Source organism: Argopecten irradians, chromosome 15, assembly GCF_041381155.1.
Source record: "Argopecten irradians isolate NY chromosome 15, Ai_NY, whole genome shotgun sequence".
Classification (NCBI taxonomy): Eukaryota; Metazoa; Mollusca; class Bivalvia; order Pectinida; family Pectinidae; genus Argopecten; species Argopecten irradians.
The window spans coordinates 16,927,843-16,948,441 of NC_091148.1; the positions used below are offsets into that span (position 1 = coordinate 16,927,843).

Genomic DNA, 20,599 nt, shown 5'->3' on the forward strand with positions numbered 1-20,599 from the left:
AATGCGCACTTCCCTTCGAAAACCTCTTTGGATGTTTTGTTTGTTTCTGAACATTGCATTTTTTGTTTTTTTTTTTGTCTAATTTTATTTATTTTTTTTTTTTTCATTTTTTATTCATGTAAATAACATTCGTTATTCCACTTACGTACCTAAAACATGATATGTGTACCTTTAACGTATTATGAAGACAATGGCTGACAAGTGATAAGACATATAAGAGGATAACTCTTCCCTAATTGAATTCTGTATGGTAAATTACATGCGAAGGTCAGAGGATTTTATGTAAAAAAATCCCATTAATCACATTTGTAATCCTAGGTAGATTACTAAATATACTTTTTTCCTGACACAATTGTAACGAGCGTATTAATTTTTCAACAGAAGAAGGAAGTAGAAACGTTTTTTTTATATAATATTACCATATTTTTTCTGTAAAATATAAATATCTTTTTAAATATATATGATAGTATTGATGCATATGATTATTTGATGACAATGCAAGCAGGTTACGCTAATAAATCTCATCAAATCATCTTGGCTGTATCTTTAAGCGTCAAAACGTCATTCGTTATTTCACGTTGGAGGGCTCATTTCGACTAAATTGATTGTTGTAGCACATGGAAGATTGATTTATATATGTGATATTGGGATGTTCACATTTCTACAACTGAACTACGTATAACTAATTGAGTTCGAAATAGGGAAAGAATAAGTCTCCTATAAAAATAATTAAACCAGTGTTGATAAACCATTTGAGACATTGTGCTTTCGATAAAAAATTAGCATTTTCATTTTATTTTAGCTATGTATATCTAATTAATTTCGAATCAGTATAAAGCATGAATTTTCTATCAAAAAAATGAATCCAGTGTTGAGAACTCAATAAATCAGTGTTGAGAACTCAATAAATCATTCTGTTTTTTGGAAAAAAAATAGAAGCCTTTTATGTTAGATCATTCCGTTTTTGTTTTGCTTTTTTTTCGTTTCAAGAACATGTACCATATAACATGGAATATTCGTGCGCTCTTTTGTTCTTGGCTTGGAGTTCTGACCTAAATTTGTGGATAGAAAAATTTTGGTTAGTCGATGAAGCAATTGTGACAATGACATAGAAATAGAATTTGGTTCATGTGAAATCATATTATTTTTCGTGGGGTTTTGATTTTCGTTGATTTCAGTTTTTGACCAAAATCAATGAATTTACGTCCCCGCGATATATACAAATTTCAGGAATGTTTCTTTGTTCATAGGATGATCGATATCTCACTGCTTAAAGTCTGTTTCAAGGGGTATTATACAATGCAAAAAGTTCAAAGCACCACTCGAGAAATATTGTTGACACAAAGATTTTTTTCCACAATTTGTTAGACTTTATATATATACTGCTTGATATAAAATATTATTGTGTACTTTCTTTATGGTTGAGAGCTTTGATACCACGAACCACGAAAATAAAGGAGGTTTCTACAGAACGTGTGTTTCATGTTATGTAGTAATCCTTTGATCGAAAAAAAAATCTCAGTTGAAGTGATGAGACGAGTGCGTTAAACACGCGTCTAAGTTGAGTCCTTTCATCCTGTTGCGTTTGTACTAACTTTCTAGGGTCACGTACTGTCGGTAGAGTTCACTTCAATCTGAAACGGTAAACGTTTAACATTATTGACAGAAACTTGTCAGCGAAACAAGAGTCTTTATGACCCGGACATATATTAATACAAACTTCCTGTTTAGTTCTTTCACTGCAACACAATGATGGATAACACATTTATTTAGTGAAAGCTACACGTTGTAACACTGCCAACAATCATGTTTTATGAAACAAAAACATTACAGGTGTAAAATGAATGATTAACGAACAGGTATTTGGTGACATGTTATGAATGTAAAAAAATAACGATGACTGTCACGTTTAAAATCTTACATAATTAAGCTATACCACTTAAGTCATATGAACGTGTTTATGGAGTTCTCAATTAACGCGAAAAAAGATTCTTAATGCACATTTATATCCTTAATTCTTATTTAAGTATCATTTATAATTGAAATTTATTTTTTATAACAATAATGATATTAATTGTAGTTTGACCTAATAAATAAATCAGCTATTAAAATAACACATGCTTACAATACTTATCCCTAGAGCAATTAATGTACTTTGTTTCGTCGCAATCTATTTGGTTCACTGGTAGCCGAACGGATTAAGATGTCACGACAAATTACTACAATCCCTCCACCTCTGGATCGTGAGTTTGAGTCCCATATGGCACAATTGCCAGGTACTGACCGAATGATAACTGTTTTTCTTCGGGTACCCCGGCTTCCCTCCACCCCCTAAGTTTGACAAGTCCTTAAATGACTATGTCTGCTGAATGGACGTAGAAGCCAATTAATTCAACCTTTAATCCACTGATTCCATAGATGATGGTAGACGAAACTGGAAACCTATCAGCTGCATTATTCCATAATAATTTGCATAAACAATTCGTATAAATTTTAGCAGAGATGTCGTAAAGTGGGAAAGGTCAGAAAATCTTAAATGTTATTTAAACTATATGCATGTCTCTTATGTCTTTTCAAACAGTTGTGTATATTTAACTGTGCCACAAAAAGAAAAATTATGCACACGTGTTTCAAACTCATAAGCATATAGCAATAAACATATTGAACAGCATCCTAATTGTTTGTATGACAAATGACTATACACATTTTAATACACCGGATACAAATGAATTTGAATTTATAACGACATCAACCACGAAGAACATACTATAACAACAGAATGTAAATATTATACAAACGTTCAATTCGGTCGTTAGGCTTATTCAACTGTCATAACACCACTTGGACCCCAATCCAGGGTTACAAGTTCAAAACGCACGTGCGGTAGTTGCCAGATTCAGATTCTTTATTTTGAAAAAACAAAATACATGATACAATACTTACATTGACAACCACATCGTGGCATATAGACCTTTTCAACACACATCATTCATGTTCTCAGTATATTCGTATACCAGTGGGGTTTCTCTGCGTACTTTGGCTGAGCTCCAGCTACTACATTGTACATGTAAATTCAGCGCCCACTTTAATGACCTTGACATTTAGGCTTAATAAAATATTGAATATAATAAATTAAATCTATGAATTGCCACAAGGACAAATAAATTCGATAACCTACTTTTCATGCAATGTAAATGTACATTGTTATTCAAGTACTTTTTGTATCAGATAATTTTGCGCTAAATATAATTACGCTTAGTGTATATTTGCTTAGTCTTATAGCAAATACTACAAAAGTGTGAATTCATCGTGCAGAAATGTTGAGATAAAATTTGATTACGACAAAACTGAGTACGATGACAGTATTTAAGAAACGAGTCAATAAATTATTTAATCCAGAGACATGATGCGGTTATTTTTAGCTACAATGAAAGGAGGTGACTGTTCTGACTGAACTTGACCTAAGGCCTGGGGTTACCAGACCAATAAGGGTAATAAGGCCTGCGGAAATGATGAATGGAAAAGGTCATTGGCTCAGACTACGTGTTATTGTGAATTATTTCATCGACGGTACAAGTACACATATGTCCAACGTCGCGCGTTGGTGTGGGTCGCCATGTTTTTTTGGCAGGTCAACATCATGAGACCATGTGTGACGTTAACATAGCGTGAAACCAATTTTTCCGACACCTAGAACAGTTGATGGATATTATCTAGGTTACAGTGACACTTAGAGTGCATGCTGTTCATTACAGCATGATGGTCTAGTTAACATTATAGCATTTTTCTGCATACTTGCGGTTCGCTTGATCTCAGAGGGTCGTGCGTAAAATGAGTATATGCCTAGCATAACATTATAGATAATATCTTTGTAAACTGACGAACTTATCTAGAGCAATCCAAATTTAGAGCAAAAAGTGACGAGCGCAAAGACTTTACAAAACATATCATTTAAAGAAAATGAATTAATGCAAACATTTTTTATGTAGTTGAAATAAAATTACTGCTGATTTTTTACAGTATTTGAAAGATATAACACAAAATCCCCAATGTTTTCGATTAATAGTACATTTTAGATTGAAAATATTTTGACGATATTTTATCGTATGAAACTAGATGTTTGCATTTATTTGAATTACTATTTAAAATAATTTAATTAATTATTATAATTATTCAATTAGACATGGAATGCGAAATATAATTATTTATTCCATTTAATGAGATATAAAAACATCTTAATGTACCCTTACCGTATCATTCATTATTTCCGAGGATGATATCTGTCGCATTTTGGACTAAATATAAGAACGTATTTTTTTTTTATTTTTTTTTTTTTTATTTATTTATTATTATTTTTTTTTTTTGTAATTTTACAATTTTGTGATTTGGGGATAAGGGTATTCAATTATTTTTTTTTCAATTATAGTAATGTCCTAATAAAAAAGTGAGGATATCTCCCTCTCAAAACTAACTTTTTTCCATTGGCGGTACAATTACGCGTATTACACTGCTGTTTCGCAATGTTGTTTAAAACTTTTCTTGTGACGTATATAACGCTAGACTAATGGGTGTTGACTAAATGATGAAAACAGAAGTTATGACACTACCTTCTTATGATGGATGTTATCTGTACTATAATGCCCATTAGTGTTTATTTATTTCAGCCACTGTCAGGCCTAACTTATGTTTATTGTGAAATCATCAACACTTTTTTCCAGATTTACTTTTGGAACAGTTATACAAGTGTATTGCGACTGTCAGACCTAACTTATATTTATAACTCTATTGTGAAATCGTCACCACAGCTTTCCAGAAATACATTTGGAACCGTTATAAAGTGACTGTCAGATATAACTTATGTTTAGAATTCTATGGTGAAATTATCATTTACGTTTTTCAGGTTTACCTTTATTTTTCCGTGACTGTCAGGCCTAAATTATATTTATAACTATATAGTGAAATCATCGCCACTCCTTTTATCATGATTACTTTTGAAACTGTCTCACAGTGACTGTCAGATATACGTTTATGTTTATATTATGTTTATAGGTCAATTATTGGGAAATCACCGCCGCTGTTTCCATAATTACTTTTGAAATTGTTTAACCACGACTGACAGCCCTAACTTATGTGTATAACTCCATAGTGAAATTATCATAACTGTATTCTAGGATTACATTTTGGACTGTTATACAGTGACTGTCAGGCCTAACTTATAGGTATAACTCCATTATGAAATTATTTTTGTGAATAACTCCATAGTGAAATTATCATAACTGTATTCTAGGAGTACATTTTGGACTGTTATACAGTGACTGTCAGGCCTAATTGTTTCCAGAATTACTTTTGAAATTATTTTACTGCAACTGTCAGGCCTAAATCATATTCATAACTCCATGATAAAATTATCACTCCTGTTGTTTCCAGGATTACTTTTGAAATTATTTTACTGCAACTGTCAGGCCTAAATCATATTTATAACTCCCTGATAAAATTATCACTCCTGTTTTTTCCAGGATTACTTTTGAAATTAATTTACTGCGACTGTCAGGCCTAAATCATATTTATAACTCTATGATAAAATTATCACTCCTGGTTTTTAGGATTACTTTTGAAATTATTTTACTACGACTGTCAGGCCTAAATCATATTTATAACTCCATGATAAAATTGTCACTCCTGGTCTTCCAAGATTATTATTTTTTAATTGCTTTACAGTGATTGTCATGCCTCACACATATTTATAACTCCGTGGTGAAATTACTACGATTAATTTTGAATCAGTTTATGTTCAGCGATCGTTAGACCTAAGTCCATAAAATAAAAATTGCGGAATTATCAGAGTTTTGTGGAATTACTTTTTGAGTTTTTGAAACCAATTGCTTACAGGTACATGTATGTATGATAGATGTGTCATCTGGTTTTCCGTGATTGCATAAAGTTTGAAACAGTTTATGTACAGAGAATGCCAGACATAGCATCAGCCTTTAACTCGACGGTAAACGATGTTATCTCCCGTTTTCAAGGATTTACTTTGAAAAACAGTTGATTTGCAGCGATTGCCAGACCATATTGTTTTTATATATATAGAATATTGAAAAAATATTGCCAAATTTTGGGTTGATTATTTTTGTCTTAATACATTGCCTTATCCTAAGTTTCAAACTAGGGGATATAATCTAGTGAAGAACTCAGCTGAGAGAGTCTGATCAACAGCTTAGTGTCGTGTCTGTGTAATATAACACAACAAGCATGGTTGATGGCTGACTAACCGGAAGTAGTTTATTGTCGCTTACCACATCTAGATCCGCTAAACGCTTATGAAATTAACAAAAAGTATAATACATGAATGTTACAGTCTGGTGGTCAGTCTAAAATCCATGTTATAATTGTCATGTTGTTTTGCCAGTATTAATTTTATAACAGTAAGTCAAATATAAGAATAAATGTAAACCAACCAACAACAGACTCGGTTGAGACTGCGTACGTATCATCGCGAAGGTCGTTGTATTTCAAAGAAGATCAAATATATCTGTAAAGACAACCTATTGGACCTAATCGATCTTTTTAAACAGTGTAAATTGTGTTGAAATCGACCATTTGGGACCCTGAAGGAGTGGTCTTATCAAGCAGATGGTCTTGATAAAAAGGTGGTCACTAAGGAAGTTATTATTGACTTTACATTTCTGATATATCTATTTTCTGGTTATACGGTTAGTTTATGACACGCTTGCTATTATTAGTATTTGTTTTTCATTGATAATCGTACGTATAAGCTATCAGCAGCCCCTATAGGATGTTCACTCTAGATAGTACTCCAATAATATTCATTTTGCTGCGATAATAATTTATGACAAATTGACATACTTCCTGATTTCGATTTTTCTATTTTCTATTTTGCCTCCACTCGCCCGATTCTACTATTTTATAGATTATGGAATGTTAATACTTCTACTCTGATTATTTTTTTAACTTTTTTGTAGAACCCCTTCTTGATAGCAGTACTGTGACGGTATCCTGGGTTGTGCAATTTTTCATAATCCTTATACTAAAAAGCATATGGGTTTTATAACACTGAATTATGTATCAGTTTGTTTGCATAAAAATTGTCGTATTACTCATATATAAGTTATTGCCATTTTTCATACGGGGTTTTGTTACCGCAAATTATTTTTAACCTTCCGGTGACTGTTATGTCATAAAAATCACGTCAAAATATGACGTCACAATTACCGGAAGGTAAAATACGTGGGCTTAGACGTACAGAAACGATGTGATTACAGTACTATTTACTTTTTACCACATTTCGGTGGAATGTGCATAAACTATTTATATCCTGTAGAATGCTCAATTCAGATCATTTATCAATGATATCCATTCTGCTGTGGACATGATTCATGGCCAATCGATATTGTCCTCATATGTGTTTTATATTCTCTTTTACACCTCCACTCACTAGATGCTATAGCTTTATGGCCTATATGGTATTTTGTGTAACTATAACTGTTGGTGCGTCCATTCGCTTCAATGCTAATACGGTACTGACTGCATATATATGCCCTACTTGCCACACAGTGCCGTTGGCTCCTTGACGCTCATTGTCTATTTATTATGGCCGATGTTATCAACATCTGTTTGACTAATCTGAATTATCATACAACTGTTTGCTCCAAATATGTTTGTGGCTGCTGTCTACTTGACGTCCGCAATCATTTCCAGACAAACCTGTATTAAGCGGACACCCACGGGACCGACCAATTTCGGCTTCTAAAGATAGTTGGCTGCTTTAACCGGATTCGGTCAAATCATATAGATAATACAGATGATACAGTGATTGACATGTCGTATGTAAAAATGTACTTAATTGCATATAGATGTATATGAAGGTTAATAATTCGTAGAATTTAACCTGATTTTCAAACACTAGCGCAAAAATTAGCAAGACATTATCTAAACTACACCTTACTAGCCTAGTAGTATATATTTAAAAAATCTAAAATCTAGGTAAAAATTAAATTCCTGGTATGAATGAGGCGTGTTGAATGGACCCCTTCTTTGAGAGTGTACAGTTGTATATGTTCTGTTTGTTTGTTTGGTTTTTTTTTCCACAATAATAATATTTTGAACAAAAAATAACCAGACTGCAACAAAACTCACCACGTGATCACCAGGTCTTAAACTTAGACAAGCTGGTGGCCACAATGGCTATCAAAATTTGATTGATATTTTCAGATATTTGATTGAGATATTATTGTAGTTTAGACACATGACAGTTTATTCAATATGTAGTTATTTTCATCGTGCTGCTCATGCACAGATCACATAAAGCAGGTGACTGTTTAATTAAGGTGGTCGTTAAGGCAAGTTTGACTGTATCTAATAGGGGACCTGCTAAGTAATAGGGCTACCTGCCCAATAATTACAACACGTCAACTGTTGCATTATGACAACCGTCGATAGTGCTATCAATGTCAATTACATGCTCATGAACTAGAGGTTGGTACTTTTCTAATGTTGTGGAACAGTCCTATCTGACGGAATATCGCATCTGATCGTGTATATCATAATACGTCACTCTTGACATTGTTGATAATATCAATGAAATACTGATGTGTTGTTTAATATCCGAGGGGAGAAAATCTCGCGGTTTCCTCTTCGATACATATCAGATGGGAGCAATTTTCGCGAATTGTCATTTTCTAACAGTGAAAAGGTATACAGGTTTTCGTATTTGTCATTTTATCAAATTAATTTGTGGGTATTAAATTCGAGAAGATGTCCGTCACCGCGAACATAGGAAAATGTGCCCCCCCCCCCAAACAAACAAACAAAAAATAGATAAATAAATAAAAGCTACTTAAAGAATATATACGTGGAAACAGTCACATCTCATCGATGTTTGATTCCAAAAACATTTAATCTCATTTGTGAGCGGAAATTGTTTTGAAAGTCACCCCCCAACACCCCCCCCCACCCCCCACCCCAGAACGAAAATATTATATTTTATATTTATGTAATCGCTAGGGTCATGGTACACCATGGTTGACCGGCTATAGTCTATAGAAATAAATTATCACTAAATATTTGCTTGATTGTTTTGCCTAAGTTTTCTATTTTTTAATTTTTAACGAGAGAGAGATAATTCAGTAATAGAATTCAGCTGGGTAAGTTCTGAGTAAGGATCTGGCGACCAGTCTATGTTCGTCATTGCAATCTAACTTTTTTTTAAGAAAAAAAAACATTGTTGTATATATCAGACAAAAATAATGAAATATATGAAACCTCTGTGTAGATTAAAATATGTTTTTCCTTTTTTCTACAGTGATCAGATTCAGAATATTTTAATATATATTTATAAAATAATCAATTATTTAATTCATTTATTCATTTTTCTTGTTTTTTGCATTCGTTCAATTAATGTAACTGAATATTAATATTGAAACGCCCATTCTTCGGATATTTAGAAAATTTGATATGTAAAGCAAATGGTTTCTGAAATGTCATGGATGAAGAAAAAACCTATCTATGGCATAATGTATTGCCCGGAAAGGCGCATAAATCAGAAATTAAACTTTTTTGTTTATATCATATTAGTGAATCATTGCAAAATGAAATTAAATTATTGGTAAGTGTCAAAGACTAATATCAAATCTTAAAGTCATACACATATAAGAAGCTTAACTGGGATATTTTAATGCGAATTGCGATAATGATATCATGATATTAATTCAACTGCAAAATCCATAATTTATACACCCTAGTTCGAGAATTTAACATTTCCGTAGATGACACTTTCCATAAATATGCCAAAACCAGGTAAATGTTTAATATAAATGCACTTATATATTTTCTACATAAAGTTGGAGCAGATATTATAACGAACATAATTTCAATGGTTGCCGGAAATGGTTGGAAAACTAAACAGAATTGATCCCTCTTAATTCGGATAATAACCTTAATTAAAGTCGGATGATGCAAAGATTAAAGCACCTTTTCATTCCTATGCTGTAAGTCAACGTATTTTCGTGGCGACATATTTTTTTTTCATTTGGCTATATTTTTCTGCTAAACCTTCGTTTGCAAAATGTTGTGATGATTAATTTTCGTGAGTTACAATCTTCCTTAAAATTCGCATAATTTCATCACACGCGAATGCAAGTTTGTTAATGGTACTTTGTTTAAACGTCGTGTAATAGTTATGATCAAACCATTGATCAAATTTTTCGGTAGCGAGCAATTTCATTTTTTTTAATATTGACTTTATCAGCCATGACGTCACGGATAAGTGACGTCACAATGGTAACGTTTGTAGTTGACTATTATAACGGAGTACTGATGTTAGAAGTGGGGAAACAAATAAAATAAAGGTAAAGTTTGAAGAGATTACCTATAGTATATATAATAAAAGGGTTAATTTGAATATATTTGTATGCTATGGAGATATATAACACAAAAATGTGAGCTCTCTCATTAACCGCGTTGCGGTTTATTTAGATTACATTAACATTTTTGCGTTATATCTCTATGACATGCATATATATATTCATTAAATAAACATAATCAACCTGACAATTTCCGTAAGATAACTAATAAAATCAATTAATTCGCTTACTCTTTATTGCTTAAACAATAAAACCAATAATATGTGCTTTCATGATAATCTTACATCTAATCTGTATGTACTGCACATATCATACGAACGATGCATACTAATGATATAGATTCTTATGAATGTCGCGAAATAGCTAAAACCTTTCCACATTATGCTACGAAAAAACTAAGCTCTAGTTTCGAATAGAAACTGACGAAAGAACAATTGTCATTTATCGATAGCTAACAAAGAGTGATAGAAAGAATCTGTCTTGTATGCACTAAATTTTGACAGGCTCGACAAGCGAACACGTTTGTACAATGGTCTTGGTGTGGAGCGGTATCAATTATTCTGTTTGATATTTGATCAACTTTGATTGAAAAGGGAATGATCAAGCGAAAATTTGATTGATCGTCTTAAGCCAAAAAATCGATGCAGCGGGATCATATCCTTTATCCGCTAGATTTTCCACAAAAGTTAATGTTAAACAAACTGTTTCCTCTTCGTATATTATAACGTCCACAGAATAAGAGCAGGCACCAAAAATATTGGATGATCCCAAATTATGGCAAATTATGTGGCAAACACTGAATCCACCTATTCATAAAAATAGCATTACGATATTATATAAAAATGTAGAGTAGCAGGTTTAAATTTGATTATACAAAACAAAAACAACCAAACATATCAAATAACAAAAGGAAAACAATAAAACATAAATATATCTAAACTAGTTGCTGAAAAAATGAAAACGTTGACACATATATCTGTATTACAATTCTTGCCGCAACATAACTTCACATTTCTACTATTTACTTGTTTAACGCCAGGAGTTGATTTCACAATTTAGACTGATAAAATTCTATTTAATCCATTTCTGACATTTGTTGGTCATTTATTTTATGAGAACAAGAAATTTAACTGCAGAAAATAGTTGGTGTACATTATCCTGTCTTTGGCATACCGATTTGACACTTTTCTTAATTGATTTAGCTTATGCGCACGTATATTTACATGTACGTGTTGAAATCCAATACAGTAGTCTTTTGCATCAATAATCATCACATTTATCTCCTACTAGTATATAATGAACAATGTTCCACAATACAATTAATTACAGACAAAGGCCTCATTTTATTTTTATTTTAGAAATTCAACTGCATGATATTACGCTTGTAAAAATTGAAATCATCAATGTTTTTCATTTACATTGTATGTGCATTAAATATACAAAATAAAAAATGCCCATCATACAAATCCTCATTTTTATTTAAGAATTTTCATTGCATGCTATTACGCTTGAAAAAAAATGAAATATTAGTGCTTTTCATTTTACATTTTGGCTGCATTGTATCCGTAGAACCTCATAGCGAAGAAATGTGTTCACACGTTTAACGAATTTTATGAATACGTGATGCTCTACATAATAATGCTGTTCCATAGATTGAAGACATAGTTTTGTGATTCAGTACATAATTGTTAAATAATTCCCTGAGTCACACATGATAATGTTAATTTGTCATCTCTGACATCGGGACACCGTGAACTAAGTTAAGCTCAAAAGAAATCTATTTCATCAGAATGACGTCCTCGTTATCCTAATTAATTAAACATATCAACAGGCCTCCGGGGTTAAACAAAATTGATATTTTCATATGCTTGTCTTAGTGCAATAACTATGATAGAATGGGGAAACATGAAGTCATTGGAATTACATTCATACAGATGAAATATGGTTTATATATGGAAAAAACTTGTAAATGTGATGTAAACAATATATTTAATGCATTTGCAATGAGGTGCCATGGGTTAAGAATTAATTTCAATTTGGCTAGTCATCAAAGTTATTTATCACGCATTTAAGTCATTAATAAAGAAATATTTTTTAAGGCGCTGTGAATTGAAATTCCACGTCGCGGATAATCTGGTACTTTATGTAGGTTTATATAGGCTACGGTCGTGAGTAAGGTGATTTAAAGACTCATATTTATTTATAGATGAAGGAGACTAAAATTGAAATTTGAAAAATAAAAATCAATAAAAATGCTAATATGATTGATGAGGAAATGCAAATTTCTAATTAAATAGGTAATTTAGAAGTTAATTTCAATAAGCGTAATGCTTTAATTTCATTACCTAAAACTATGTATGTTCATATCCGTATAGCTGGTTATTTGCAGAGCATCACAGTGGTCACGAACATTTTATTCATTAAATACATAAATGTGTTAATAAAGGGATGAAATTCATATTCTCGTGGAAATTTGATGAACTTAGATTAATATCGTCTAGGCGTAGGAAAATAACCTTCGATACGGTATCCCCGTTCACTATTAGAATGTCAAATTTGACAAGTTTAAATTGTATTTGTGAGGCACATGTTCAACCTTTAATGTTTTAATCCTTAAACATCAGCAATATCTATCATAACTTCATCAAAGTGTCATTTTAGATTAAGACAGTGAAAAATAGTTATCATTTAAGTACGATACCAAGTAATCTAATCCTTAGATAGATTGGTTTATATGAACGACATCAAAATTTGATTTATATAGTATTAAAATCGATTTATCACACGAAATATTTTCAATAACATGTATATTCTTTGGCAATATATTAGTTTGGTTAGTTATGCTACATAAAAACCACTCTCTATTTCGCTTTTGATTAAGTGAACGAAGTGACTTCGCTAAAAATGAATAACGTTTGAGCTATAATGTATAGCCATTGAAAAGAACACAGTATCATTCTCACTAAGTTGATGGAAATGTCACTCTCATTGACATCAATAATGCCTTTCAGTGTTTCCTGATTGCATAACAAAAGTTAGAAAAATAAAACAAAAGTGTTGGTCTGACAGTGGTATTTACTTTGACGTTTTGACGCATATCACAAGCTGACGTAGGTGTCAACTGTCGACGGATGGCGAGACATACACCGAAACATTTTAAAGTACAATTTATTCAATAAATCATTACGCAAATATTTGTTCATGGCGACACAAGCAGCGAAAAATAAGTTATAACTATAATAACATCAACATATTAATTATGATGGTCTGAATATAGGCATAAAAATAACATGAAGTATGAATGTTTAGGGAAATTTATGCCATAAATATGTAGGAAAATATTTATAAAACATAAACAACTACTAATTGGCTAATATAACTGTGCTATGACGAACTTAAAAAATATTTTATTGCAAATTATTATTTCTTACAGATAGCTTTTGACATCGTTACTGACAATTAGTATTATATTCTAATTATATTGTTAAAGCTAGTACGTCGTAAATTACAGCTTATAATTGTTTTAATTTTCATGAGCAATAAAATCACTCCATTACCTCTCATAAGATATAATTGAGGTGCATGGAATCACAAAACACTCTTGCTAAACGTACATGAATTATATCATCGGTTATAAAATACCTATTATTAAGATAATCGGATGCGTAAACTAACAAAAGAATTAATTAATTAGATATGTTAATGAAATAGTTCCATATAAATAAAGCTGTAAATGTCAATATCATGTTGTATGTTAATGCGGTACTAATTTACGTATATATGGAATTTTATTAATTATTGTCCTAGAAAGTAGTAAAGTATATATACATATGTATATTTACTTATATCTACAGCTGTAGGTCAGATGGTAAATCAATAAAACCGGTTAAAGCCTGTTATTTAAGCGGTTCGAAATTTTCGTGATAATATCTGAAAATATGGAAACAAAATATAAACGGTCTTTAAATTTTGCGATCTGGCTTTCATAGTTTTACAAAATAAAAGAATAAATCATTTTCCATATTTTGCGGATGGAATTTTCATGATCATAGCAAAGTCCCAGGAAATCGCGAAAAATATCATCCCCGCGAAAATAACAGGCTTTACGGTATAACCGGGGACAGACTAAATTTATGAAGTTGTTTATTGTTTAGAAATTCAGACAAATTATAATATAGTTATTCCAGGTGAATTTCCATTGTACGCAAACAAATGAAGATTCGTGTCTAACGGTTCCATTTCTTTGATTATCTGTGAACATGTGCATTGATTATATAATCAGCTGATATCTGTATTTCTTTTCATTTTTTTCACCTTTCAAATATGATTAATTGCAGGTGTAAAAAGGTAAATACATATTCAAATTTTATTTTTTATCATTTTAAAGGTGACTACAAAAGATAAATAAACATTTTAATCAGAATTCGAAATGATAAAAAATAAGATAAGGTTATTAATTATCCATGCAAGATACACATAATTGACTTACAAATAAACAATGCGTTGTTATTTATAGCACAATGTATAAACAAAACTGATTATGCTATAGGTTAAACAGAAGGCAAACAATTTACGACTATGGCAAATAATACACATGTTCATGTGTAAGAGATACAAGACAGAAGTAATGACTCAATATAGCTTATGCTGTTCCTACCACTATAAAGATATTCTTTAGTTTAAACAGTATTTATTTATATATCGATATATGTGCATACAAAACATAGAATATTTGGGAATAGGACATCAAGCTAAGAACTAAGTTTCTTTGTGCCTTCAACACCACTGACATCAAAGTGGGCTCCTCCAATGCCTAAACCATATAGTTTTAAATTTCGTCGGTAATTTTCAAATAACGAATAACAAACATTACCTTGATATTTTGATATTACTCATATAAACCTTTGTCTCACTTATGTTTCCTCCCTTGATGTAAACATGTATTTAAATCTACAAATTAAACCCCTTGGCCTTAATCCATGTGTGTGGCTCGGTTAATCTAGCAAGCAAGTTATACTTTAAACTAAATAAAACGTCATTTAAAACAGGAATTCGCATGCAAATGCTATATTTGTACTTCTGTAAGATTTATTGAATTATTCCAAATTAGTTCGTGGAATAAATGTATATTTTTAGTTTGCTTTATGGCTTAATTTACCCTTTAATATACGATGTATGTAAAAGCACTCTTCTTCTATACTTAAGTTATTTTAAGGTGACTACAAAAGATAAATAAATAACACATAATTAATGATCCATGCAAGATACACATAAACTTACAAACAATGCGCTGTTATTTATAGCACAATGTATAAACAAAACTGATTATGCTATAGGTTAAACAGAAGGCAAACATTATACGACTATGGCAAATAATACACATGTTCATGTGTAAGAAATACATGACAGAAGTAATGACTCAATATAGCTTATGCTGTTCCTACCACTATAAAGATATTCTTGAGTTTAAACAGTATTTATTTATTTATCGATATATGTACATACAAAAACATAGAATATTTGGGAATAGGAAATCAAGCTAAGAACTAAGTTTCTTTGTGTCTTCAACACCACTGACATCAAAGTGGGCTCCTCCACTGCCTTAACTATATAGTTTTAAATTTCGTCGGTAATTTTCAAAAAACTTCTTCTATACTTAATGTCTGTAATTAATAATAATGATATGCATCTTGTACAGTTTAGTATGATTTTATATCGTTTTCATGTTTTACTTGCAGAGTTTTCGGGCAAGTTTCTCCAACAAACAAAATCCAAATGCAAAAACGCAATTTTCTGGAAAGCCAACCAGCCGAGCATTTTCCGCGAAAAATTCAAGATTTACTCGTCGCCCATCAACGTTCGGAGTCCCTCGGGCTTTAGCACAAGGATTTCATCGAACCCAATCGACTGTCACGACCGCTCCCTTCCGTCGACAGTTTCAGGCGAAAAGTAGGGGTCCGTCGTTTTTTGGGCGTCGGCAACAGATGGCAACAGATCCACCTTTTAACAACCGACAACAGACAAAGGTTCTGATGAGTTTACCTTAAACTGACCATACTCAGAAACCATACACTATCTTGTAAATCATTATGTTTGTATGTATAACGCAAACGGTGATGCCATTTTTTCTTTAAATGGTTTATGAGGTTAATCTTGAGCCAATGAAATCTCTCGTTACATGCATGTTTGGCTAACATTAACATACTTTACGTGACACCGTTGTATTTTTCTTTTACAGAATTCATGGGTCAGTCCAAACACAAACAACCAAAGATCAAACAACGGACAGTTCCGCTCGAATATGAATCAACAACAGAACGTTATACAACCACAGAAGAACAATAGAAACAACGGTTTTCCAACTTACCGCCCCGTTCTCCGACAATTCAATCAACCAATGCAATTTAAGAAAGAACCAATAACAACACAAGCGCCATCAGGTGCAGCATTCCGAAGATTCAATCCTGGATTTGACTTTGGTAATGCCAATTCACCGCCCTACAGGTTTGAACCCTCAGCCCAACCACAGAGTCAGAGACAGGGAGGATTTCAAGGCAGAAATCAGGGAAACAACCAGGTCCCACAACCACATCCAATGGCTGATAGTTTGATAAAGATAAATCCTCCTCCGCCACCATCTCGAAAAATGCCACAGAATCAAGGAGGAATGGGTGGAGGTAAACCAAGAGGACAAAAAAACAATTCTCTAAAGAAAATCGGAATGAACAACATAATGAATAATCCTCCTCCACAATTGTTAGCAAACAAAACACCATTATTCAAGAAACCTACAAAACCAAACAATGGTAACTGGCGTAATAATCCGAATCCAAGACGGCAAGGAGGCAATCGCCGAGTGAATGGACAGGGCAAACCATCAAACTGGATGAAAAGAAAACAAGGTGGAAGGAACAAACCAAGACAACGACCAATGCCTGAAATGACAACACTACAACCATTTAACCAGCAACCGTTCGAACCACAGGCGCCATTCCCTGGTCAACCACAGTTCCCCTTCGCTTCTATGTTCAACAATCCAGGTCAAGGCCAAGCACCTACCCCTCCACCTCCGCCACCGTCTGCTCCTTCCAACCCACCAATGTTCCCTCCAACAGAACCGTCTCCATATGCCCCGACATTCCCACCCCCGACAAATCCGTTTTTTGTACCCACATCCCTGCATCCAACCACTGCGAATACGGTGTCAACGCCACCGCCACCAACACGGGCTCCTCCACCGCCTAAAACAACAATTGACGGTATAGGACGTAAATGTCTTCACACGGCGGAATGTAGCGCGGGATGTTGTTTTGATTCATCAGGGGTAATGTTAGATACAGACACATATGGACCAAACGGGCTTAGAAATGGACTAGGTATGTAAAGAAAATCCAAATTCCAGTTAGATAAACTTCAGTTGTTGTAGATATCCATATAAATGTATAAGGCCCAATGCTAGTTAAGGTACTTTAAAAAGATTTTTTATACTCATTTTCGTTGTAGTAAAACATTTGTAGGCTCTATAATTAACCTAATTACGGTTATTTTTGCGATCTCAATGGAATTTCATTGATTCGTGAAATGTTGAAAATTAGTTGAACCATTAAAACCTGTGAAAATTTATAGGCGTTGGAAATGAATTTCCTTTTCCTTTCCGTTTTTAGTTTATATTTTGACCCACTAAAATAACCGGGTGTATTGATTATTGCAAGTAAGCATGTCTTCAACACCATATATCTATCAATGTGTAACATTTGATGGTTTCACAAATCGTTGACGACATTTCTTGGGGAAAATTATCTAAGTCAAGTAAACGTAATTTATAAGATAAAATGTAGAGAAATTTCTAGATTACATCTTTTCTCTAATGGAACGATGACAATAACCAGTGACCATGTTGATAGTATATCTATCTAAACATTGTTAAATATAGATATGTATCACTTTAAAAGTAGTGAACACGTTGATCAGTTCTTAGAATTATCTTCCTTATATCATTTAGAAATAAAAATGTTACCTCTACCTTCCAGTAACCGGTATAATAGTAAATATTACCTCTACCTTCCAGTTACCGGTATAATAGTAAATATAACCTCTACCTTCCAGTTACCGGTATAATAGTAAATATAACCTCTACCTTCCAGTTACCGGTATAATAGTAAATATCACCTCTACCTTCCAGTTACCGGTAAAATAGTAAATATAACCTCTACCTTCCAGTTACCGGTATGATAGTAAATATAACCTTTACCTTCCAGTTACCGGTATAATAGTAAATATAACCTCTACCTTCCAGTTACCGGTATAAAATTACCGGTAAATATAACCTCTACCTTCCAGTTACCGGTATAATAGTAAATATAACCTCTACCTTCCAGTTACCGGTATAATAGTAAATATAACCTCTACCTTCCAGTTACCGGTATAATAGTAAATATAACCTCTACCTTCCAGTAACCGGTATAATTAGTAAATATAACCTCTACCTTCCAGTTACCGGTATAATAGTAAATATTACCGGTAAATAGTAAATATAACCTCTACCTTCCAGTTACCGGTATAATAGTAAATATATCCTCTACCTTCCAGATACCGGTATAATAGTAAATATAATCTCTACCTTCCAGTTACCGGTATAATAGTAAATATAACCTCTACCTTCCAGTTACCGGTATAATAGTAAATATAACCTCTACCTTCCAGTTACCGGTATAATAGTAAATATAACCTCTACCTTCCAGTTACCGGTATAATAGTAAATATAACCTCTACCTTCCAGTTATTGGTATGATTGTAAATATAACCTCTACCTTCCAGTAACCGGTATAATAGTAAATGTTACCTCTACCTTACAGTTACTGGCATAATAGTAAATATAACCTGTACCTTCCAGTTACCGGTATAATAGTAAATATTACGTCTACTTTCCAGTAACCGGTATAATAGTAAATATTACTCTACACTCCAGTTACCGGTTTAATAGTAAATATAACCTATACCTTCCAGTTACCGGTATGATAGGAAATATAACCTCTACCTTCCAGTTACCGGTATAATAGTAAATATTACATCTACCTTCCAGTTACCGGTATAATAGTAAATATAACCCCTACCTTACAGTTACCGGTATAATAGTAAATATTACCTCTACCTTACAGTTGCTGGTATTATAGTAAATATTACTCTGCGTTCCAGTTACAGGTATTTTATTAAATATAACCTCTACCTTCCAGTGACCGGTATGATAGTAAATATAATCTCTACCTTTCAGTTACAGGTATTTTATTAAATTTAACCTCTACCTTCCAGTTACCGGTATAATAGTAAAAATAACCTCTACATTCCAGTAACCGGTAAAACAGTAAATATAACCTTTACCTTCCAGTTACCGGTATAATAGTAAATATAACCTCTACCTTCCAGTTACCGGTATAATAGTAAATATAACCTCTACCTTCCAGTTACCGGTATAATAGTAAATATAACCTCTACCTTCCAGTTACCGGTATAATAGTAAATATAACCTCTACCTTCCAGTTACCGGTATAATAGTAAATATAACCTCTACCTTCCAGTTACCGGTATAATAGTAAATATAACCTCTACCTTCCAGTTACCGGTATAATAGTAAATATTACTCTACCTTCCAGTTACCGGTATAATAGTAAATATTACCTCTACCTTCCAGTTACCTGTATATAAGTAAATATAACCTCTTTCTTCCAGTAACCGGTATAATAGTAAATATAACCTATACTTTCCAGTTACCGGTATAATAGTAAATATAACCTCTACCTTCCAGTAACCGGTATAACAGTAAATAAAACCTCTACTTTCCAGTTACCGGTATAATATTAAATATAACCTCTACTTTCCAGTTACCGGTATAATAATGAATATAACCTCTACCTTCCAGTTACCGGTACATGTCAAATGAAACAGCCTGGATTGGGAGAGACGTGTGATGACCTCTGCGCGTGCAAGCAAGGTACTGTATTTCTTCCCCGATCTAATACATCAGAGCATAAAAGACCTACATCCTAAATACCCTAGGGGTTATTATCACCGTCGTTATATCCAATCCTGAACTATGGCATGGCAAAGTCGAAGGCTCTGTCGCCGACAACGGATAGGTTGGTAATTTGGTCTTTCTACAAATGTATGTGCATCAAAAGACAAAGAATCGATGTATATTGACTATGTTTCTTTGTATTCTT

At 32.7% G+C, this 20,599-nt stretch overlaps 1 protein-coding gene across 1 annotated transcript in view; it reads left to right on the top strand.

Moving 5' to 3' along the window:
- Positions 1–20,599, top strand: part of LOC138309276 (uncharacterized) — a 33,308-nt gene that overhangs the window by 7,694 nt on the left and 5,015 nt on the right. Inside the window, exons 2-4 of the mRNA XM_069250446.1 lie at positions 16,121–16,408; positions 16,621–17,758; positions 20,299–20,370. Coding sequence (XP_069106547.1) covers positions 16,121–16,408; positions 16,621–17,758; positions 20,299–20,370 — 1,498 coding nt within the window. The remainder of the gene's footprint in view (positions 1–16,120; positions 16,409–16,620; positions 17,759–20,298; positions 20,371–20,599) is intronic.